The sequence below is a fragment of the Catharus ustulatus genome, chromosome 3 (genome assembly GCF_009819885.2).
Source record: "Catharus ustulatus isolate bCatUst1 chromosome 3, bCatUst1.pri.v2, whole genome shotgun sequence".
In the NCBI taxonomy this organism is placed as follows: Eukaryota; Metazoa; Chordata; class Aves; order Passeriformes; family Turdidae; genus Catharus; species Catharus ustulatus.
The window spans coordinates 87022881-87048407 of record NC_046223.1 but is presented as its reverse complement, the minus strand read 5'-3'; the positions used below and the strand labels follow the sequence as shown (position 1 = coordinate 87048407).

The 25527-nt window shown below is 37.5% G+C and overlaps 1 protein-coding gene across 3 annotated transcripts; it reads right to left on the bottom strand.

Annotated features, from left to right (window-relative positions):
- Positions 1-2855: 2855 nt before the first annotated feature.
- On the bottom strand, positions 2856-25527 carry SLC17A5 (solute carrier family 17 member 5). Of its 3 annotated transcripts, none has more exons than XM_033056151.2 (11): positions 25301-25524; positions 22077-22273; positions 20411-20644; positions 19838-19925; positions 17079-17165; positions 15702-15820; positions 14628-14786; positions 12287-12419; positions 10441-10588; positions 6000-6090; positions 2856-4546 (listed from the first exon to the last, which is right to left on the bottom strand). In XM_033056151.2, the coding sequence occupies exons 1-11, from the start codon at positions 25359-25361 to the stop codon at positions 4409-4411; spliced, it is 1455 nt and encodes a 484-aa protein (XP_032912042.1). In that variant the 5' UTR covers positions 25362-25524; the 3' UTR covers positions 2856-4408. The 3 variants fall into 3 exon arrangements, with proteins under 3 accessions (XP_032912042.1, XP_032912043.1, XP_032912044.1); XM_033056152.2 differs by lacking the exon at positions 25301-25524 and adding an exon at positions 24829-24980; XM_033056153.1 differs by lacking the exon at positions 10441-10588 and having other exon boundaries at positions 25301-25527.

Here is a 25527-nt window from a genome sequence, read left to right as displayed (position 1 = left end):
TTCAAATAAATAGAACTCATTGTTTTACTCTAGCATTTAACATGGCAAGAATTACTTCTACAAAAGACTATATGTATCACATAAAGTGTAAATAAATGAACCCTTTCTTAAGTTATATTTGAGCACTATAAATATATAGTCAATTAGATACAGAATTGTAGAAATATTAATAGTTGTAGTATAAGTTAAGAATGAAGAAGGCAAATCAGCAAAGCTTTAAGTTGGCTCTGTCATGTTCTGATAAGTTAAACAAATGCATTTTAGAAAAAAAGGCTTATTATATTTCTTCATATAAAAGAGACCAAATAGGAGGCCACATGAGGTCCTCTTCATACCTTCAGGATTACCTACTTCGCTGCTGGTGAATATTCTAGTGCTAGTGTAGTGATTTCTCCCCATGCACACAGAAACAAAATGTGTTAATACAAATCATGTCACATTATATAATTTCCTTAGCTTCAAAGCAGACATATCTTCCTCAGGATAACAATTCAGGCCAGTGCCCTTATATTAATGGCGACAGCATTTTTACTGATAAGTCTCAGAAAAGGACTTGGCCAGCCTACAACTGTTTGAGTGATCACTGCTTTGATTGATTTGACGTAATTTAATCGATCTTAAATCATGTAAATTAAGAGTAGACATTCCACTTTTTGAGACACAGGTGCACAGGAGAAATAGGAGACTCTCTTAAAATGCTACTCACTGCAATAGTTTACAAAACACAACAGCAGTGTTTTAGTTGTGATGGTTGAGCTCAAAATGTGAAGGAGGAAGTTTAAAGTTTAAAAACGTGTCTTTTTTTCTCTGAAGCTCTAGGTGATCTAATAGAAGATACTACCTTTCCATACAAATTGTCTCTCACTTATCTATGGAATGTATAGGCTTCCTCACCCACGGTTTTCCTTCCTAACAAATACTGAAAATATTGGAAAGCCCGTTAAACTCAAAGTGTAGCTCATTTGTCATGGAACCAAACATTCCCACACAGCAGAAGAGGAGAAATTGGCATCTAAGTAAATAAGTGATTGAGAGGAGAAGCTAGGCAAAAGATACATCACAGGAACAATTCAATATCTGGGAAATCAACTATGACCCTTTCACACAGCAAATGCAGTTGTTACCAGTTCCAGAGGAACATGTAGATGGGAAAGCACCATGCACAAGTGCCTATGTATTATGGTGAGTTATATAAACCTTCACTACGTTAGCATTCAAAACACCTATGTAAGTTTTGGATGTCAAATACTTTGGACTTCTGTAAGGTACTTGACTGATGCCTTGTACCCTTAGAACAAAGAAATAGTGATCTGAAAACCACACCCATTACTTTGTGACATTTCATTTTTTGCAAAGCATGAAGAAGGCACTTTTTCAGGCTCTAAGAGACCCTGATTTGGATCTCAGGCAATACCCACATCACATGCTGTAGGGTAGTCTGAGAAGCTATTCCATCTCTTTGTCTAGTGTTGGTAGAAATTTGCACTAAATGTTTAAAAAAAAATTAAGAACTGTGTCAGAAGCAGACATTGAAGAGAAAACACTTAAAAATACCTGACCACACTAAGACAGGTTCCCAAAGCAGTGGTTCAACTCCTGCTATGAAATGGGTGAAATCTGGTTTTGAACTGACTTCCCTCATTCCAGGGCAACATCCTATTTAGAGGGATCTTCATGGAACAGAGAGCACAATTTCTTACTCTGGTACTTCTTACCTGTTAAGGAAATGCAGCAAGAAATATGTTATGGGATTGTTTCAGGAAAACAGTCACCACAAAGAAACTGGCCAATTTCTGTTAAGATCCTGTGTCACACAGGCGAACTGAGACAAGTGGTACTCAAACCCCTTATTACCCTGAAAAAACAGAATATGAGAAATGTCTTTGAACAGATGAAACTGGCTGAGAACAGTAGTGTGGCAATGCAATAAAAGTAATATCGTGATTAGCAGAAAATATTTTTTTCAGCTTTTTCTAACAGATTTTCCTTTTTGCAAGCATGATAAAGATAACACTTAAGGGTTTTTTGAGGGGTATTCTTGTTTGTTATGTGTTAAAAGCCTCACTGAATCTAGAATCCCACCCTATATTTTGATACTTTCAAAAATGAAACCAGAAATAGCTGTCTATTTACTTCAGTGCAGCCCTGTTGTCCCCAAATAATATAAAGATTTATACAATTTTTCAGTCTTACTTTCCAAGCTGACTTACAAGTTACAGAGTATGCAATATGAGTAATAATGGTGCATTAGATGAAGAAAAAAAGAAAATCTAGTATGCTGGTCCAAAAATTTCTGAACTGCTCAACTGCTAATATGCCTAAAATTCAGTTTTAACTAAATCCAGTTCAGACTAATTTAACTGATACGGAAAATGTCTACATACATTTTTACTGCATCTACTCCATTAAGTATAATTTTAAAAATTTTGATATTCAGCTGAACAGTTTTCAAGGAAAAAGACTAAAAACACAGTAAGCTGAAGTTTCTAACTTGAGAACAGGTGGAATTGCAAACCTGTCCATACGTTGCTCTGATGACAATCTCTAGAAAAGGAAAGGCATAAATTATTTAAATTATATACAATCTTTTTCTTAAACTTCCCCCCCCTCCTTTTTAACCAAAGATACTGAAAGAGTATAAATTTCTTTTTACATAAAGTAAAATTATTACTTTTACTAAAATGTCAGGTGAAAGACAATACTTACCAGTAAAGCCAGACAAAAAATTCCCGAGGAAGGTAATTTTCCAAGAAAACATTAACCATTCCTTAATCCAGTCACCAACCTTGTTGTTCAGCGTACTTTAAAAATGGTGTTCTAACTTCAGGGACACAGTAATTTTCAACAACAGATGCACATGTAAATATTCAATCCATTTATTGTAGAAACACTGAAGACACAACATAGTTTTAAAATACTCCCACTGAACAAGTACTAATTTAATCTGAACAACACATTGTTTATTGTGGAAATGCTGCAGACACAAAGAGAAATTTAAACAGAGTTTAAATTCACTATCAGAGAACATGACACTTCAAGGAAGGCCAAAACAAAATGGCTCTTAAAGCTAAAAAGGAGAGGCAGATGCCATTTCCTAGAAATGAAGGAAGGTAGGCTCCACTGGAGCAGCTTTAGTACTGGGCTTTTCTTTTGGATTGGTGGTAAATGAAAAACCCAGAGCCCAGTGATGTTTCCTTTTTACCTAATTGCTCCAATCCAGGAATCTTTGGCACAGGAATTTTCCTTTGCTTTGTGGCTCTAATATTATTCAGCCATTTGTTCTTAACAAGGCCACTGGATTTATAACTTAATCCTACTCTGTGGCATTTAAATGCATGTTGTGCAAAGAATGCTCTTGAGTGTCAAATTCTATCTTGATAGGAGAGTAACAGCACCAGGTTATTGCACTAGTTCTTTTATACTCTAGTTTTATCTGACTAACCAACAAGATTGTTAGAGAACCGATTTTCTTCATTATATGCTACACTGGCCTTATTTTATTTCATTTACACTGACAAGCTGACAAACATATCTACACGCAAGAGGAAAGAATTCCAATGCATTGATTTAAAGGGACAAAAAAATTAATTGCCAAACTGAAAGTTATTTTAAGGTAGTGATGTAGATATTCCATTTCTAGTTCTCTCTTGTACACCTCCTAGATTTAAACCACTGAGCTGCACTGCTTCTTCTTTGCAGAGAGAAATAAAAATGAGGCCTATTTGAAAAACCTGCATCACAGAGGAGATGTGGTTTATTCTCTCAGTTCCAATGGTACATTTACTGCTTTGTTGCTGTGTATTAGTTGTGAAGCTGTATTTATGAAATAGGGAATGTTTATCTATTCAAAACTTGTGCATAAAATAGAAGTAAATCACACGCATTTTTCAGCCATCATTAAAACAATGACAAAATAAAAGTACTATAAAAAATTGTATGAAACTAGACATCTACAATTTTTTAAACAGCAAAAAACTATCAGTTTCATAATGGAATTCAAAACACATTTTTGGGTACAGTTCTTTGCATGCCATTCCTCCTTACAATGCTAAATAATCACTTTACTTCTTCCTCTTATCAGCAAGCATCTGCCTACAAACTAATCCAGAAAATATTAATTAAAAACTGGAAAGTATTAGAGCCTAGCACACTGATTTAAAATGTCTCTGATCATATATTTGATATCAAGTCCTAGCATGAAATTTCTGTAGTTAATCCCAGTAGTTTCTTGTTAGGAAATAGTACATATAGTGTGTCAGATTATTTTCAGTACAAAAGATACAGAGATAAAGTAGTTTTTAACTGAATAGCTCTGAAGACTCCTAGGCATCAGCAGGGAAGGCACTTTTCCGGTCACAGTTCTAAGCACAATGGGACTCAGCACAGCTTTGGTATTTCGGCATCTCCTTCAGTTCCTATGCAAGTGATATCCACTGACTGCCCAGTCCTGAACTTCTCCACTTGCAAATAATGCAAAGAAAATTGCTCCAAATAGATTAATAGAGGCAGCAATATAGAAAACCATCTGCCATTCTCCCACAGTATTCTGTCAAATAGGGGAAAGGAAAAAAAAAAGATGCAGTCAATTTTCATCCTCACACTCAAGAAAAAGTAATTTTAAAATTGATGCTACATGCCTTGCCTATTTAAATGTAAATGTCATTCAGCATGATTTCACAGCAACATAAAAGCATTATAAACATAAAGGATGAAATCATTAGTATAGTCAACTTCAGTTTTATAACACAGCTTACACAGTCTTATCAGAACTGCACTGCCCTGTCTGGATCAGTTTATCACCTAAGATGCAGAGCCATCAATACAAATGCAGAGAATGTAACTGCAAGGGAAACAACATTACCTTGGCTTTCATATCAGGTGATCCAAGAACTGAAGTGCCCTGCACTCTGCAGTAAGCTATGCCTAGTGACTGCTATGTGAACATTCCTGATTCATAATCTTTTTGTCAAAACAAGGTAGCTACCTTAACTCAGATTTCAAGACTAATCCTCTAAACTCTGTTATTTAGGAAAGACCTTAATTAATGTGTAGTAAAGAACTGTGGTTTATTTGCTTAAATGATGTTACTACAAAACCAGAATACCTGAAGAATGCCTTAGTATGGAGAGGAAAAAACTAAACTTAACAAAAATACCCTAAGACAACCCAATTGTTAAGGTATCTGAAAGAACTTATTTTATTGGAATCATGTATTAATGATTATTTTCTGATTGTTTTTGGTTAGAGCATGGTGATTATAACACCAAGGTAACAAGTTTGATCCTCATATGGGACATTCACTTAAGAGCTGGACTTGAAGTTCCTTGTGGGTCCCTTCCAATTCAGAACATCCTGTGATTAAGAAAATCCTTAGAATGACCTCCAACTCAAAAAAATTCAAGTGTATCACTAAGCTTACTCCTCCCATCTCCCTTTCTTGAAAGATTTTAGAATAACTCAATGTTCATTGGAAAAAAAAGTAATAAAAAATTCCTCAAAAGCTCCAGTGCTTCCCTTTTTCTATTCAAATCTGCACCATCTTGTTAGCCAAATCTCATATTAGAATCTCGTTTCTCACTTATCTGACAAATGCTGACATTAGAACTCAACACCTCACGTGAGGTGTTAATTTAAAAAAAAAACAAGAAAGAACTTGTTCTAATTTAATAAAACAATACCACAAATGTCTCATCTAGTTGGCATTTTATCAGAGTTCTGCTGTGATAAAAATATATTCATTTTATTCCCAGAAAATATAAGGGGTGAGTCAGTAAAATTTTCAAGTCTTACAAAGATCTTTGATTTTACCCTTATTTTCCTGCTCAGAATCAGGGCAATAAGAGCTAGGAATTAGGAATTAAGTAATTCACAATGATGGAACAATATGAGTTACAGGTGTAACTTGTGTTTCATTTAAGGACTGCAGACTTAAGAAGAAGGAATTTCTATTCAACTGAGATAAAAATATAACAATTGAAAAAAATAATAAACAGACTCACATTATGAGTGAGGTTTTTGGCAATAACTGGCCCCACCATTCCTGGGATAGTAGCAAAAGAATTTGTGATCCCAAGGAGAATTCCAGCATACCTGCAAAAGAAGTTGTAAACACTGCTTATTAACTTGCAAGGCTTATCAATCATGGAAACAATTTTGTCTAACCTGATCATGTAGGCCTCATCTTGATCACGTGAGAGAAATTAAAACACAAATATTCCAGTGTGAATGATTTGCTTTTCTTCTAGTAACAACTCCCTGACAGCTTGGCACATACATTTTAAGGGACACAGTTTAGTAGTGGACTAGACAGTGTTAGGTTAATGGCTGGGCATGATGATCTTAAAGATCTTTTGCTACTTAAATGATTCTGTATGTCTCTATTTTTCAGAAGCTAGTTATGGAATTTAATTTAAATTGCCTATGGCTTTGCTGAAGATCCATAATCCAAACACACATCCCCTTTACTGAGCCACAACCAAACTGTCTGGAAGGGATCCATTGGAGCAGTTCAAGATACATAGCATGTCTTGAAGCAGAAAGACAACGAGTATGACAAAGTAAGAGTTGATTCAGGTTTCATTGCTAAAATTTGTCTGCCAAGAAGGCAGTATCAGCAGCAGTGTGCCCGGATATTCCCACTTATATTAGAAAGAGTATATTCCAAAGATTGGAGTTCAGAGTGCAGTAGCAGTCCTCCCCTTCAGCTTTCTGTGGGTCAAGGCCAATGGGAAATGGGTCTGACTAAACCAGTTCTGCTGGTTGCTGTTCCTGCAGCTTCATTCTGAGGCCTCCTGTTCCATGAACGTGCTGCTCTCTCACACACAAATGTATGTGTATGCACCAGAGGCCATAAAAACTTGCTGGGAAAAGCTGTTAACTTGCTTAATAGCTGAGCCTCAGCACCTCATCTCTAAGCAATTCAAGATCTCTCTCACAGGCATGTTGCAATACTGAAAGTTTGAAACTGTACCACAAGTATGGACTTGTGTGAGAGACTGAAGAGAAATATGAGCCAGATGCTCCACAGAAGTTTGACCTTCTAACCACCAGCACACAGATCCCTGTGTTTTAGATTTTCAAGGTGGATTTGTTGGCTGAAGAATCATACAAAAACTAATAGTTGCAGTTTACCACAGGAGAAAGGAATCATATCCCAGTGATCATTTTAGGCTGTTCTGAGTAAAATTATGTCCTCACCAATACTAACATAACAGAAACATATTTCATCTCTAAAGAGAAGTGCATAGTTTTGAAACTTTATTTACTAAAACAGAAGAATTCAACCATACAGCATCGTTCCAAAAGATTGCAGTATTCATTCCAGTGGTAGAAAACATGTGTTTTTTTCCTGAGTAAGGGAAACAATCATCTAGTCTACTGGTTGATTTTTTAAATTTAAACTCTACACTACATATCAGTTTAAAGCATTGCAATGCTTTAGTTAAAACCTCTTTATTTTTTATAAACCTAGCATGCAGTCTTCCTATCTTGGAAAGTGGTTTAGAATTAATAGGCCTTTATGAAGCTGAATGTCAACGTGTAAAAGTTTCCCTTAGGAAAATAAGCACATATAGCAAAACCCTGTTTAAAGCCTTTAAGTAGAACCAAATGCACTTTAAATGTCTTCAACATGTCTAAGCACTACAATACTGCTAACAGACACTTTTAAAACTAAACATAGTTTAATAGTTTCTCTGGTCAACAAAGACCTATGGCAATCAATTGCTGGCTAAATGCCTCTGTTTATGCCCAGTGTTTCTGACATAAGCTGCATTCCTGATAGTGCTCACTGTTTGATGCAGATAACTGTGATGACACTCCCTTAGTACAGTGGAAACTCCCACATGAAAAGGGAAAGCAAAAAGTGACATGACTGTAGAGCAAAACCAATAGTAGGTTGTTAGTCAGGTACTTATGACATGGTGGGGATAGCCAAATACAAAAATCAGGAGTAAAAAAAAAACAGCTATGTGAAGTATTTGGTGTACAACAGAGCCTCATGAATTTACAAGGGATCATGGCAACACGAATATTAAAATTTGTAATAACAGAAAGGTACTAATGTAGATCTAAAGAGCTAAAATACAATATATATTCCCCAAAAGAACAATATTGTCTCCCTCATGTCCCCAACCCTTGCCCAATTCAATTCACCAATGACATAATAAATACATATTAGCAAACAAAACCACATAGCAAATATTGTTATTAATTAAGCATCAGTACTTTCATTCACTTTTTTCCTGTGTATATAATAATTATTTCTTTGATATAATGCAAGTTTTAGTAGCAAAAAGGGACCATTTGCTATTCTTGGCAGCATACTTTAACCATACCTTTAAATGGGCATTTCTGCATTTTGAAACTACTTTGAATCACTTCTGTTTTTTCTAATGTCTTTCAGTAAATTACGCAAAATAAATATTGAGCTCTGAGTAGACTCTTTACTGAGGTTTCCTTCACAATTTTATGCAGACCCTGTTTTTAGATTTCTATAATCATGTCAAGCATTTCCTTGAAATTGTGCATACCTGCCTTGATCATTTTATCCAACAAAGTTCAGAAAAGTTGCAAAAAATTAGGTGTGGGGAAGGGGGAAAGACAGTCTTCTTTTTCTTCTCATGTCAGATATTTTTAGCATTTGTGTATCTATGAAGAAATTGTGTATGCATGCATTGTGTATGCATAAAGAAATTTCTTAGCATGACCTTTGTTACAAGGACGTGTTTTTTCCCTTCTCTGTCCCCATTTGAACAGATTTACCCTGAAGTAAAGCATGCATGTGCTGAATAGAAAATCACTGATTTCAGTAAAACAGCACTCACCCTGACCACATCACCACCAAGGAAAGTCTTTCACATATGCAGCCACTCGCCTCTAGAGGCAATGCTGGGCCAAAGTCCCTGAACTATCAGCAAGACACTCACCCCTCTTGCACTCAGTGTGCTCCCTTCTGCCTGTCTGAGAGGGGAGAAGAGCTAGAGGAACTTGTCTGGTGTAAATGCAAAGGGAAGAAGCAGGACTTTATCGAGGGCAGGAAGGACAGAGTGGGATTTGGTCAGAGGGATCAGCAGCAGTTCATGTGAGATAACTACCTCTGCCTGCTGACAGGCATCAGCACTGTGTAGTATCATTTTCTTCTTGTGGCTTTTTTCAACACCTAAAATACTCTGAATACTGTTATAACCAAATTGACTCTTCAAATAAACATATTTGAAATGCAAAATGAAGCATCTAAAGTTACAAGACACATACAATATCCTAGTTTGGGAAACCTCACCCATTGCCAACATACAGAAGTTCCTTGTGTGTGTAAGTCACACTGCAGTTGCATGATTTCCTTTTTCCTGTCATGGCTCTGTTGCATTTCATGGACAGGTTCAATTGTACTCACATAACAAGCACCATTTAATACATATTTTGGAAACTAAATGTTGTAGATCTGCAAAACTAAGCTTGAAACAGAAGTTGTATAATGGTCCCATAAAACCCCACACGCACGGCTTTAAGTACATCTTCTAAATTTGTAGTTATACGTGATTTAAAACAAAGTGCACCACAGAAGCAATTTTTCTTACTTTCATATTCAATTCAGCATTACAAGCTGTTTATAACTGGCCACTGATAACCGTTCTCTTGCTCACTACCTAACCTCACTTGCCAAGATTAACTGGATTCCCACTATTCATATCCACTTGTTAAGCCAAAAATTGTCCATGATTAGAGAAGTGACCACCATCATTTCAATTGCCAAATTACCATCTTCACTTGGGATCCAAGGTCTCCAATGAGTTGTCTTGATCAGAATTTTTTATAGATACTATTTCTGTAAAGTATTTTTTCCTCTACACTTAAAGTCTTTTCATTTTATACATTAATACTGAAAAACACTTTTCTTTGGACATAAAGTTATTTGATCCTGTTCACACCTAAGTGATACCACAAATAGATAAATGAATGACAAAGCAAATGAATGACCAGTCCACTTTTAGAAGAATATACATACATCCACACTCTGAGAAACTGACAGATTTGCCCAATTATGAATCTGTAATACACTGGAGAAATTACAGCCTGAAGTCTAAACTTTCCATTCTTGAAAATTATTCATTTAAGAGCAATTGTACATACCTGATTGGTCACCTACTGACAAATCAGGTCAACTACTTGTTACAAGATTTAGATTCCAGAGTACAGAACTAATTTACTAAACTATTGTTTATGTCATATCCTCTGCCAAACTTGCACTTTTTGGAAATACAGTGCTTAATATTTTAAACCCAAGTAATTGTCAGTGTTTACACTTCAGGTCTGTTCAGGTCTGCGTGTGGAGCACATGCTCCACAGCTACATTTCCAAGGCACCCCAGCAACATATAAAGAAAAAAAAAGGGGCCATAAACATTTCACATGCACTAACAACAGTTCCAGCAATACTCACGAAGGTGCTATATCCAGATGGTTGATGCTGTAGCCTGAGGTACAAAATCCTCCTAGTGTTGTTGATATGGTCACGAATGCAACAGCCAGTGCGTAGTTGCAGCCTATGAATCCGGCTGCCACTAAGAACACCGCAGGTCCAATCATCCCTTTGAGACAGAAACCTCAGAATCAAAGGACGTTTAACACGAGACGCTCGGAGGCACCAAGCCGTGTTTTCCATACAACTTCCACCGCCCCCTGGCGCACAGCACCGGCACCGCACCGCGCGAAACTGCGGGACGGTGCGGGATCAGACAGGTTTGGGGTGGAAGCGACCTTAAAGATCATCTAGTTCCAGCCCCCCTGCCAGTGGCAGGGACACCTTCCATTGGATCAGGTTGGTCAAAGCCCCGTCCAACCTGGCCTTAAGCACTTCCAGGGATGAGGCAGCTACAACTTCTCCGGGCAACTTGTTCCAGTGCCTTGCCACCCTCTCAATAAGGAATTTCTTCCTATTATCTAATTCAAATCTACTCTCTTTCAGTTTGAAGCCATTCCCCCTTGTCCTATCACTACATGCCCTTGTAAAAAGGAAGTGCAGATGGGTTGCAAAACTGTTGTTTCTCAGGAAACAGCAACTAGACCAGAAATATCCCACTCCAGCAGCAAAGAACAAACTAGATTAAAAAACTAACAAAAATCAACAGGTTCTGAAAATTACCTCATAAATTAATTTTATTTCTGTAAATAAATTGAAGCTACACGGACACTATGAACCCTGTGTGAATCCAAAATTGCTGAAGAGATACTGCATGAGGCGCTGGAAACAGCTTATCAGCCATCATGAGCTCATGCACACTGCTTCCTATCTGCAGCTAACTTTGATAGCCATCTCCCAGTACCAGAGCCCATTTACATCACCCCATCATGACCTCTGCAAACAGCTCCAAGCACACACTTTTGTTGATGAACCCAACCCATTTGTCCTGCTTTTTCTAAGACAACAACATTTTTTTCCTGAGTTATACACAAAGGGTGTGAGGTGTGCGGCCCCGCAGTAAACTGAATCACCAAAATAGCATAGGCTTAAGACAAACAAATAAAATGCCTGAGAATTTACTACAAGAGCTGCTTTAAATAAAGCATTTGAATCAGCTGGATTGAGAAGGTAGCAAGGACCACCATACAATAACTGGGCTGCAACTTTTGCAGATCCTGTGCCTATTCTTTTTTTTTTCCCCCTCCAATTTCTTTCTCCTGTCCCCTCTTTATTCAGCAATCAACTTCTCTTTCCTAAATACAGCCTTCTACTTGTGTTCATTAAAAACACGATCTGGCTGATCTGTTGGTGATTTCAGATGATCTCTCCTCCCAATCAGCCAAGACCATTTTAGATTGTCTGATCTTTCTCCTGTGGTAGCAACTGTAAATTTTGCAAGAGTATTCCCATTCAGTTACTTTAGTCTTAGATAAACAAAACACTGAACAACAGAATAGGTTCATGCAGAACAATAGTTCTGTCAGTTTGATAAACCTTTTTTGATAACAATGTTTCATTCATCCTTTTATAGTGACTTTACATGACTATTCATATGATTGGTTTGCTTGTAGTCCAATTATCTTGACCTAAAAAAAGCTTTTGACAATCTCTTATTGTTCTCTTATCCAGTAGGCCTACTTCTCATGGAAAAATATGGGATTATTCTTGACACATTAATATACAAATAAAGTTGCTCCTCTCAAGCCATGCACAATGCTGCCTCATAGCAGAATGCCAAACTACTCCCCCAAGCCCTTAAATTTTCCCAGATTGATATTATTGTGTGCTCTAAGACTGTGTTCCAAGAGATGATACTTGCACCTACCTATTAGGGTAAAACATTTGCGAACACAAACAGTGGAGAAGTTCTGTTTTTCCCGTAAATAATCAGCAATTTGGCCAGACAAAATTATACATAACCAGCAGCCAAAATAAGGCAGGGCAGACAAAAATCCATTCTGTTAAGGAAGTTAAAAGGAGATAGTTAAAACAATAAAATGACAAATCAATCATGACTTAATCCATAACTACCAATGCAGTCAGAAAAAACCTCAAAGGTTTAGATCAGCAAATAGCTTCAGGAAAAAGAAAACTATAACTGAAGGTATCCTGTGGACATTAACCTAACTGTGGAAGTTTTCAGGATACCAGTATCAAGTGAATTACTAAAATAAATAGAAGCTTTAAATATTATTCAGAATTTTGAAAACTATACTGAATCTCTCGGTTTTGTACTACTGTTAAATTACATTATTCCTTACCTATCTGCTGAAACATCTGGTGCTGGCTGCAAACAGAGACAAAATCTAGAACTGGAACTTTTTATCATATCTAGGCTGGATATCCCACAATCCCAAAGCAGAGTTATTCAGGATCTGACATTACTTACACTGAAGTCACCAGTTAATTCCCATTACTTTAAACATGTGCTCTTTAGAGACTTCTGCCTGATGCTACATGATTTTCTGATGAAGGGAAACAAAAGGTACTACTAAACTGCCTGCATTTACAGCCTTTCCAAAAATATATGGATAGTTACTGATAACAGAGCTATGATTTGACCTTATCTGTGATTAAAATGAGTATTTGAATAGAAATACTATGACCCTTGTACACTAGTATGAAATGTATATTTGTCAAGAAGTGCAAGATTCCCTAGGAATTTTCACATGAAATGAAACAAGAAACATATCCCCACCTGAAGTCCATTCTATCAGTACTCAAGCATGCTGCCTGTTGGATTTCAGTGCTCAGTTCTCAAAAACAATAAGTAAAATTTTGAAAAATAGAGACAGTCTCAGTAATTTAAAAAAACTGTTTTGAAGCACTATTCAAAGACACAGCATTATTTTTAACTAATTTCTGTATTTTAGAAAGGAAACTGAACAGCAACAACTGTATAATATTTTAAATGGTAATGCAATTTCCATCTAAATGTGTGGCAACAAAGTTGGTCCCACACTATTACAAAAGCTTTTTTTTTAATGCTCAAAACAGTCAGTACCAAAAAGAAAAAACATAACCCAGAGACAAAGGAAACCACTTCACAGCAGAACCTGTTACCATTTAATGCAATGGTGTATTACAAAACATGCAACTAAGAGCTGTTGTAGCAAATGACTTTCATGGATACTGATCCCTCTTCAGGGAATACCTGAAGAGGCATAATAAGGAGCACAACCAATTTAAGTTAGTTTTTTCCAGCCATTTTGCAGCTTGCCCTAATGCAACTTTCTATTCTAATGCTAAGGTTCCCCATCTTCTCCTGCCAAGATTGCTGGCATCACCTCTTTCTTGCACAGCAGTCATCTTCAGATTGCTCTAAACTAGTTTTGTTTGCTAAACCAGGAAAAGACTATGTTACACTTCTTGCAATTTCTGAGCACCTTTTTATGTTAGCTATACCAGTTTCTCTAGGTAAGCTATGCCATCACCAAAACGGTTTCATTAAAGACAGACCAGTGCAGTCAAGTAATTGCTATAAATAAGAATATTCCACCTTCCCCACCCCCTAATTTTTCCCTGATAAATAATTTAATTTTATAAAATTTCCTTGTAAAGCACTATATCTGGACTTTAAGGCTATGGTTTTGTTTCATCCAGTTACCTTAGTAAGAAAAGGTATTTTACCACTGCTGCTCATTGAGGAAAAAAATTGACAATTTGGAAAGTGACCCAATCAGAATGAAGGTTCTCTCTGGTCCCTTTCTCCCCCAAACCCCATCCTTAGAATACTTTCAAAAATGTCACTTGTCCAATGTTTTTCTTAGTTTTATTTTTAACTGGAAATGTTGTCCTTTATGAGTTAGCAAAGAAGGCCATAAAACTTGGTGCAAATCCTGAAATAATCATCAAAGCCATATAACAGGGAAAATATTCTTATAGCTACTGCTTTAAAGCAGAGCAGTTAAAGATGGGTACCATGCATATTCAGACAGAAAATTTAACTTGAATGCTAGCACTAAGGTAAATGTCAAACAAGCCAAGAAAGTGGAAATTATAAGGCAGGCAACATTTTTGATGCATCTGCTTAATTGTGCAGGGTTATAATTTCCCAGTTATATATTTACATTCCAAGGTTCTTAAACAGTTTCATCTATTCTAAACAGCAGATGATTTAGTTTCTTTAATTCAGAAGAAAACAACCGTATTTGTACACATCTCACCTCCTGTGCATCAAATCGTAGGATTTCCTTCATGTATGTGGGCAAGAGTGTAAGAAGTGTATAGAAAGTCCAGTTGTAAGAGAAGTGTGCCACAACAATAGCCCAGAGTGGAAGGGACTCCAGCATAGGTCTCCAGGGAACAGATTTCTGTGTAGAAAGCTGGCAAGCAGGAGAAAAAGAGAAAAGAAGGAACTCAGGATGTCGATATGAACATTTCCTAAATACAGAGTTTTTGATGCTAACCAAATCTATGCTCATGATCCATTCTGAAAGGCAGAAAATAAAGTCTCAGTTGATAGATGCAAGTCATCAGCAATGAATTAATTACTGTCTTCAGTTCTCAATGAAGGTATACTCAAGTATGTAACTGCTCTGATGTTTACTATTCCAAAGTAAACCAATTACTACATTTTGTAATTCAAAAAGTACGTCTTCCCTTGTTGAAATTTGATGTCTACTGCTTTTACTATAAATAATTAAATATTTAGTCACCCTTCAGGTGTTGATTTAGCTGAATCCTCCCTGCTCAATCCTAGATGTTAGTTTTGGTCTCTCAGCCGCTTCACTGTTTTTAAATACATATCCCCCCAGTCAGAGGAATGAACCTTATGCAGACTTCAGGAACTGGCTCATTAGTATTCTCTGTGAATAGTAATCTGTTTCTTACTCTAGATGACACACTGAGAAAGAGAAATGCTGTAAAATACTGTATTGCAAACGTTAGAGACATTATAAAGGTCTGGATCTAGTACAAAATGACAGATTTGACCATCTTTTTAAATACAAAGGTTTTTAAATAAAGCACCTCAACAACATCTGTAACAAAAGGCATTATTATAAATGCTTTGTTTGATTATTGATTGTTTTACAGTTTACAACTGCACTATTCAAAAAAATTTTTTTATTTGAAAAATCCTGCCGCCATCTCAGGTTAAGAATATTATTCTAAACGTAAACATGTTTACATAAACATATAACAAAGCATAACAAAACATGTAACAAACCATACATCAATGACCATGTTTGTGGTTTATGTTCAGACTTAAGTAGTTGGTCTCTACCAAAGTGCTGTACCTGATCTTTTAGAGAAGACAGTATATATTCTCTTTCAGCACGTGAAATGCTCTTGTGAGTTTCTGGTGTATCACTAACCAAAAACATCCAGAAGAACCACCACAATACGCCAAGGGCACCTATTGTTGTGAAAAGATGGGTGAAGAGATAGAAATTTTAAAAAGCAATTTTATGAAGTAATAGTCTCAGATTATATAGTCAGAAATATTTTCTCGATTCTCTAATATAATTTTAATGAACATTACTTTTCTATCTACTTACAAACACTAGCTGCCCAAAGTGGCTTAACAATGAACATTTAGATATAATAAAGAATGAAGATGACTAAGAAGAATTTTTTTCTTCTTTTTTTTCCCCTCTACCTGATGTTCTTCATACAGCAAGAAAGCTGTGTGCTCATACATAACTGTATTTTTCATATCAGTCACACGGAAAAGCCACAAAAGTATATGGCTCACCCTCAGGAAATAAAAAGTTCACATTAAGTTTAATCACAAAAAATACTCTGTGCACATATACAGTTTATCACTACATGCAACTTAACTGATGTACTATTCCTCCTTTCCCTTCTTAAGCCATCCCTAGAATTGTCATTTGAAAAAGGGTAACTTTTCAACAATTGGTCCAAATTAACTGCACTTTTACATAACTGTAACATTTTAATTTATTTCACTTTGTTCAGTTCTTTGGTTTGAATCTTTGTGATTTGTAAAAAATTTGAGATGGTTTTTTAAAGGAAAATGTAACTCTTGTCTTATATTCTGATTCCTCCTTTCCTATGCAGAATATGAAATGGCTCAGACATGTAAACAAACCTGTAAAAAGCATTAGCTAAGACATGCTGGTAAAATATTTTCTATTTCAGCTTCTTCCATAACATGTCACAGTAAACATGTTATGCATTCCTTCAGGGTTCCTGTGACTGCTAGAGATTTTCCACAGTTCATATTTTAAGCAGCAGTAACTTTTCACACGTTCTTTCAAAGTTGAGGTTTATTCCTGGGATTTATTCCTTTCATTTCATTCAAAGTTGAGATTTATTCCTGGGATTAAAGTTATTAACTCAATTTCACACTTCAGATAAGAAATTTCAGCCTGTTGTTTTCATGTGGTGGGAGAGTTAAGAGCATTTGACTTGTACCAGCTTTTGTCCAACTCAAAGTCAGCTTTGCTCACTGGAAGAAGGCTTATTTAGCCACTCACTGAAATCTACTTAACTTTAAATATCTCTAATTGCCCAGAAAGAATAAAACAGCAATCCAACATGTCAAACATGTTTTTAAAACTTAAAATTTAAGTTTTATAAGATATGCTTTTCAAAAGGAATATGGATTGTACTTTTAATAATTAAGAAAAATCAAAACAACACAAACTCACCAAATATGTAGAACACATAAACCCAGTTCATATAGTAACAAATTAAACCAGATAGTGGCAGAGATACAACGGTTCCCAGCTGTGCACCTACCAGAAGAAAGCAAAACATAGTGGAAAAATAATTAGAACCCCTATGAACCCCTTAAGTGTAAGTGCCATTTCAGAGTTATTTTTCTGTAATAAATCATTAATAAAGATTGTCATGACCACTAGAGGGTTGCGCTTTGCTTTAAGAAACACAGGCACAATGAACTGCCTTGGCAGCTCCAAGCAAATAGAGCCATAAAGCCCTAAGAAGCCAAAATTAGAAAGAACAAGCAATAAAAGATAAGCATTCTTGGCACATTTGTCTCCACTAAAGTGTTGGCTCTAACACATCTAAACCAATGCAAATTAGTCAACTGGTATTGCTGCAAAACAAAAGAACACAGTATAACTAAGGCCTTGGGAGTATAATGTGAAAATATAGTCAGTTTGCATTTTCCTATCTCCTTCTAGCTCCACAAATCCAGGAATGCTACAAAAATGCATCAGCAGTCATGCAAATATAACTAGTATGTTCAATTCCATGCTTCCTGAATGTGACAGGGTCTAGCATCAAGGGAGAAGGGAAAGATGAGCAGATTCCAGTTCAGAATAAAGCCAAAAGCCAGAAAGAACTATTCCTATGCTTATAATTCAACATACATTTTTTTAATAAGAATAAGGATGGCAGGTGTTTCCCTTTTGAAATCTAAACCAGAAACCAGTATTATTTACATACTTGACACTTTCCTGGTGATAAACAGTAGGTTTTGTCTCTTAATTTTAGCTGTACTTCTCCAAACTTAATCTCAACTCAGAAAATATTATGTTGATATTCTGGCTGCCTAGACTCCATCTTCATGAAAACAATAATTTTTATTTGAAGCAGAAAGCTCCAACGATGAACAACAAAACCACAGACATCATGCAAAATATAAATAAAAAAACTACATTCTCTCAGAAAAAATGTTCTCTCAGAAAATCAACATGATCGCGATTAAATTAACTACAGACCACATGACTGCCAATGTGGAAGGAGAGGAAAGGAAGGAAAACAGCTTGCCAAGATGACACAAGATACCTTATCCACTCGTGACTGCTAACAATGAGCTGTTCAAGGCCACAGACTCTCCTCACTGGTGCATTAGCATAGATTTTCACAAAATACAAAAGGACAGTTTAAAAGCTCCCAATTGCTAAATGCAGTAGAAGGGAATCCCAACCCTATACGCTCTGCTTAACTTGTGTGTTGGATCTCACATGAAGACTTCTTCTAAAGTACATTTAATTAAATAACCAGGCAGAAAACAGATTTTTTAAAAAGAGGAAGAAAAAAAGCTTTTTAATGCATTAGATGAGTTGAAGTAGCTCTTTGAAGGGTCACCCCAACGAGTGATGGACACTTGGTTCAGAAAAAAGTAAGGAAACTTGTGGAAAAAAGATTAAGGCTTCATCCCTCTGGGAAAAGTGAGTCACTAGACTGTCTTAGCTCCTTAAGAAACTAGCTGGTAAACCATTCTTGATAAAGCACAGGTCAAATAAAAAACAGATTTATTACTAATAAGAGTGAGCAAAGCAAACTTTACTTCAATAACTGAATACAAAATTTATCATCCTCAAAGAAATAATATCAATTTTGACCAGCAAATATAGAAAAACCTATGCTTTTCACCTGCACCTCAAATACTGCACTGAGCAATGTGACTGACCAATAAACCCCTAAAATGCATGAAGGCTCAGTGGAGGCAGGCAAGAGCAGCATATCCATCAAACTCGGGGAATAACACTGGGTGTGACCGGCCACAGTTGTTGCAAAGAAGATGATTTTATCTCAGCGCAAAGGGCACCAGAGGGTGGCTTTGGTTTAGATAAGCAGCTATGTCAGTCGAGTGATCAGCTGCTGGTGTAAATGTTTCTCCTCATTCAGTTAATTAAAAGTGTGACTGTCTCACTGACTTAGCCAAACCAACACAAGGGGATAGAAAAAATACATGGGTCAGTCGAACACAAAGTATAGCAGTTAACTGAATTTCTAAGAGAACAATAGACCTGACTTGCAGCCAACCCAAACTGAAGTGTATTGCAATTGCTGTCTTTTGCTGAGTGTCGACTTACATTTGCTAAATGCTAACTTACTTACACTTGTACTGTGCTTTCAGTACATTCTGCATCTCTCTGCTAAGTCAAAAGTCCTGTGTAACATCAAGTATCTTCAAAGAAGCAAATCTGATACCAAACATTACACCTTCCAGACACAGCATATCTAGGACAATCTGGCCAGACAGTGTTTGACTCCGACTAGGAGCTCTTGCAGCAATACATGGGACCTCGGGTGTTTTCTTCCCCAAGTTCCTCCAAGAACACTTAAAAAACCCTCCAAAAGCCAACCAAACAGCTCTATCCTGTGAGTGCCCCAGCATTTTTGTTTCTAGTGCTAAATCTTTTTTATTTACAGTATCTTCTATTAATCAGCTTCACAGTAATTATTTGCACCACTTCATACCAAAGTTAGACCCAAGTTTTTACTGATTTGTAGAATCAATACCTTTTGTCAGGTTATAAAAACCCTGAATAAATGAAGAAAACTAATGGAAAGCAAGATTTACTTTAATGCTACACTTTCTGGATTAAATGCTGATTAAAATTTACAGTATAAATCCCTTTGATTCAAGTCAATCCTCCCTGTTACTGCAGTAAAAATTTATAATCCCATTATCAGCGTGGGAATTTCTCACCTGCATATGAAATACTAAGGAGCTTGCTGCGTTCCAGTGGAGGAGCCCAAGAAGACCACATTGAGTGCATAGCTGGGAAGGTAACACCCTAGAAAACATAATTTCATTCTGTTGAAATGCAAGAATTTCAGAACTCACTTCAACTTCACATGTTTCAAAGTATGTTTCATTAAAAAGCAGTAGTACAATCTATTAGTTTGTTGTCTAGCAAAAAACTACTTATAAAAATTGTGCAAGGCATGAGAATAAGGAGGCAGAATTAATTTCTTCTGCTTTTGACTCTGTATATACTGGAAAAGCAGCAACAATACAAGCAACACTGTTTTGAGGCCCTAGTTTCTGAAAAAATTAGAATAGTTTTGTCTCAAGTATTCTTATATTTCTTATTTGAAAAGTTTAGGCTAAAATATAGTGAAAATGCTTTAATTATTCTAAAAAACATAAAACTAAGCCACTCAAATTAAACAATCCATATACTATTCCAACATAATAACTCCCACAAATTCTAATCACTACAATTTTAAACAAATTATTCAGATGCACTTTCAAATTACAAAGAGGAAACAGGATTACCTCTCCCAGTCCTTCCAAGGCTCTGACAGCTATGAGGTAGCCAACTCCCAAATTTGCAGCTAAGGGAGTAAGCAAGGTAAATAGAGAAGTACCAAAGATGCCAAACCCCAGCAACAGTTTGCCTCCAATTTTGCTTGCAAGATATCCTCCTGGAATCTGAGTAATGATATAGCCATAGAAAAAAGAACCAAGGATCCATCCCTGAGTATCAGCATCCCAGGAATACTTTTGTCCCTAAGAAGAGAAAAAACCCCCCAAAAATGCAGTAAGTTAAAGACAGCAGTTTCTCTGACCACATTTTTTATTATATTAATCCACTATTTAGTCCTTTATAGATAAATTTCAAATTTCTTGTGACCTACTCCCTAGGGTCTCCCTCCTCTACACACATCTGAACTGCAATCAAATCAGGTACTGCAAATCTAATTCAGGTAGTTTATATCTATTTGGACACATCCAACCCAAGTATGAAAATCATCACTACATGAAATGCAAGTTCTCTGGCAGTTAGTTCTTTTTTGAATCTAAGCAGCTTGGGTTAGGTGACAAGTACTGACTATGTAAGTCTGCCTGAGTACAAATCCCACTTCTGAATCACAGAGTGAACAGCATTCTGTCATGCTCTATAAAATGGCTTTACCTGCAGAAAATTTATGGAAAAATAAAACAACAAACAAATAAGGAGATGCAGGTGCTTAAATTTAACATAAAGAAAGAGAGTACAGAGCTCACAAGGGTAGGTGGAATAATGGGAGAAGCACAACAGAGGGAAGATGAGTTTAGTGGACAATGCAATAAAAGTGAAGATGATTGAGACAGGAATCTGCAGCTATAAAGGAAGCCAGCAAGAAGACAGGAACTGTTGCCCAATAAAGTGATTCTGAAATTTGGGATCAGTTCCAAAAGACCAATTTTTCCCCATCTAAATGAGCAGCATACATTTCAAAGAAATGATGAGACAATCTTCCCATAAAGTTCATCACTACAATTTGTCTGTGATAAATAATAAATGACCTCTAAACAGGCAAACGAAATGAAAAGAGGAAGATGGCAAGAGTGCTCAGGAACAACTTCAACTACAAGACAAGATCTATGCAAGTCCAAATTCACAAAACTGGGGTTTTTTTAGTAAGTTTTTTTCCCCCCCATATCTGGCAGTTCAGTTAAGAAATGTGATTTTAAGGATTAGGGGAAGTCAGAGGTAAAGGATATAAAGAAAAAATGCATGATCTGGGAAAGAGATTGAAGAAGTGAAGAGAGAAATATTACATGGTAATTTGTAATGAAATTTCATGCCATTGTGATTGTACAAAGAACAGGCAAATTGGACAGTGATGGGAGCTCTGACGCAGATGTAACACTAACAATTGATAAGTGGCATATAAAACAGTGAGTCACGGCACATCTACGTGATCAGATTAGCCAATTTCTAAGGAATGGCACAGAAAAGAGGTACTTTAAAAAGCTGACCCTGAGCACAGCACTTCTCAATTAGCTAGTCATTTAAGGCTAATACTTCCCAGAATAACTTTAAAAGAACCACTGGAAAGGCAATCCAGTAAAAAACAGCCTGTTCTCTTGCCACCTAAATACGGTTCTATCTATCTCAGAGTTCTAAAACCACTTAGACATGCCACGTTACAAGACAATTTGTCTGAGACCTCACCGTTGTGTTGCGAGGAACATTTATGGTGGAAGAATGCTCTGGACACACATTGGAAGTAGTATTCTTTGCTAAGCTTGTGTTAGGTTCTACCATATCCACCAGAGCAACACTGAGGTTCACACGCAATGCATACAGGAGGAAGAACCCAAAACAGGCCAGGAGTGCGAGATTGTAGCGAGCTGAGCAGCATGCAGGGACTGAAACGAGAGCAAATGAAAAATGTTTAATCTAACAGAATAAGAACAACTCATAAGCAGGGTTTATTCAATATGGGTAGAGTCTGAGGCTGGTTGAAATAAATTTTAAGACCCAACTTTCATACTGATATGCAAAGCAAATGTAATCCTTGCTTAGACAGCAGGCAGCTACCCACACTAGAGCGGGGACTGCAGAGGATGGGTAGTGTGCGGTCTGTGGAAATGGATTTAGAAACAGTTTCAAAAGTCCTCTCCAAACTACTGTAATATTTATTCAAGGTAGAATTTCACACTTAAAAAAACCCCAAAACAATTAGTGGGAGGCCTGTAATATACATAAAAATGGTTTCAAGAAACACATATACCCCTAAAATAGTGCTAAAGAATGGTCATTGCTACTTCAGGATGTTCTCTAGGACAAATTTTCCATCTATAATCTTGCTTACAAGAGAATATGCATTTGCTGACAGCTGAAACTACCAGAAAGAGGAATGGTAAACACTGTGGTGGCACTGTGAAACATTAACAGGTTCCCAGCTGCCCAGTATACCCTCTTGGCAGTCACAAGACAACAAAGGAAACGAGTCCTAAGATTCAGCATAAAATTGGTGTCGTGACATTAAGTCAACTCTCTCAGCTGTTTATACACAGAGAGCAAACTATGCATTGTAACACAGTTATTATTTCCTAGAGTAGTACACAGTAGCATTTGGTAGAGAGCATTCATCAGTGCCAGGAGATCCAGATCAGATCTCCAGCAACTCTATGAACTGGGAAGGTCTGAAACTACTGAGCAGCAATGTGAAATTGTTGAGGAACTACTTGAACAATCTGCTGAATTTTCAAAGAGACCGTAGAGTTTCCCCTCTTGTGAGGGAGCTATGTTACTAATGGGAAGTTTTATAACCTGGATGTCTGAAACTCTGGGACGGCTGGAGATCAGCAGATATTACATCAATTTACATCAGTCTACAGTGATCTCATCTTTCACTACTCAGAGTGCAAATGATGAATAGAACAAGTACATCTATGAACAGGACTGACCAGAGCTTCATCTGCTATTGCAGTATGTCACTTGACTGGATTTTCTGATTTTCAGTAAGAAACAAAGGACATGCCCTGTGGACAAGTTGATGAGATACCTTCCCCTTCCCAGGAATTTCCCTGAAACAAGCAATGAGCCTTATTTTTTCAGGGGGAACACCAACAGAGTCGTTAAAGTAACACAGAGATGCTGTACTTGCTATGCTCATTTAATAAATAAATAAATAATTTCATTATTCATTAAATAATAAATAATTAACAAGGCTATTGTACAAACATGCAAAACCCCTTCCAGACCTGTGGTAATTACAAGTTTTGCCTCAGAAGCATTTGAAAAAGCAATCGTGGGTTTTTAAATGACAGGAGGGAGAGCAGCCAAGATTTTATTGCTTACATTAAAAACAACAGGCACTGAGAACAGGAAGTACTTACTACACAACAACTAGTCAAGCAGCTTTGTTATTGTTCTTTGTTGTTGTTTAAAAAGCAATTTGCCTTAAGTAGAAAATATAAAGTCATATAATTTATAAAAATGAATATAATTACAGGTAAAGCTACTTAACTGTTTCACTTCTTGTAGTTGCTGGCATTAGACAGCAATAACAGAAAGCTGAATAACACACTGATGATGTAACCTTTCCTTGGAAATGCAGATTAACTGGAACATCCATTTCTCTTCTACTATAACACTTACATGTATACAACTTGTATGGAGAGCAAGCTCCACAAAACATATGTGCAAGAACTTAAGATCACTAGCGTCAGACTTTTTCCCCCAACTGTAAACATTTTATTAAAAAAACTAGCAAACATGTAGAACTGAAGTCTGAAGCAAATAGCTACTAAATTATTGGTTCCCTGTCATTCCATCATGTGCACTTAGAAATACCTAAGAATACTAGATCAGATTAACAGAAGAATCAAGAATATTACAGATGTGTTTCAGGAGAGTGCTATAATCAGAGACACAGACATTCACCTCCCTAAAGCAGCTAACCAAAGTTTAAAACACTGGGTTCAAAGTCTTACCTTGACTAGCAGTCTTTGGTCCTGCATCTATATCTAACTCTGATTTCAGGGGCATGTTTTAAGGCACTGTAGCTATAATCTAACAAGATTCTTAAACTGCAGTTAAAAATAGGTCTGTGCTGCAAATTGCACGGCAGTTTAAAGGAAGTTGCTCGTCTGCAATAGTTTTCCTTGTGGGTGAGGTGAGCCACCTCCAATTGGAGCCTGATGCATTGTGCAAACTTAAGAACATATTGCTTTAGGAAGTCTTGAGCTCGAATTTCTCTCCTTCTGGCACTGTAAAAGTCATTTTGTTTGCAGCCCCCCTTGAGGCAGTTGCACATTTGCTAAGCCGGTTAGAGCATTTTTGCACAGTACGCTGAAGAAACAAAAAATCCTACTTTACTCTTTACAGGTTGTACATTCTAGGAAGCAAAACAGCACGGACCAACATACAGGCTATGTTGATAAGCTCTGTCAATATATCGAGATTCCGCTCCTACCTTCGCGCATCCTTTCACCTTCCTTCCTCTCCATACTTGTAACAGCATAGTCTTACTCAAATTCTGCCTACATATGAAATTTTGACACAGTCTCGGTGCACTCCGGTAGTTTTTAATATTTGGACGGGTATTTGGGCTGGCGCCGAGCGACGGCAGTTGTCTGACAGGGCTGCACGCCTGACCCCGCCACCCCAGAGCCGCGACCGCTGCCAGGAGCCGGGGCCGTGCCTGATGCAGCAGCCCCGGGCACCGCGGCGTCCCAGCACCGAACGCTGCTAACGGCGCGGCCGGGCGGCGCAGCCCCCGGGCCTCACACCGCTTTTCCCTCACTGCTTTTTCCGTCACCGCTGTCCCCCGTCACCCCGGCAGTGGCACGGCGGCACCGACCCCCGGGCCCCACAGCGGCGCTCGCGGCCCGCGCCTCCATGGCAACGCGACGCCGCCACACAGGGGCAGCTGCCGCTCGTCTCACCCGTGTCGGGCTGGGGCTCCTTCAGCAGTGGGGTGCGATCCTCTCCCTCCTCGGGCTCCATCTCGCTGCTGCCAGCCGGACCGCGCAGCGCGCTCAGGGCCAGACCGCCCGGCGCCACCGCTGCGGCCGGCAGCGTGGCCCGGCTGGGCTCAGCTAGGCTCGGATCAGCTCAGCTAGGCTTTACTTTCCCCCGCCGCCGCTCCCCGCTCCCCGCCAGCTCGCACTGC

Excerpts from the sequence above, each read along its gene's own strand:
- SLC17A5 (XM_033056151.2), bottom strand. The coding sequence starts at position 25,361 with ATGGAGCCCGAGGAGGGAGAGGATCGCACCCCACTGCTGAAGGAGCCC. Across the intron at positions 19,926-20,410 it reads CCTTGGAAGGACTGGGAGAG|GGTGTTACCTTCCCAGCTAT; the intron begins GTAATCCTGTTT and ends TATGTTTTCTAG. Across the intron at positions 6,091-10,440 it reads CATCTGGATATAGCACCTTC|GTATGCTGGAATTCTCCTTG; the intron begins GTGAGTATTGCT and ends CTTCTTTTGCAG.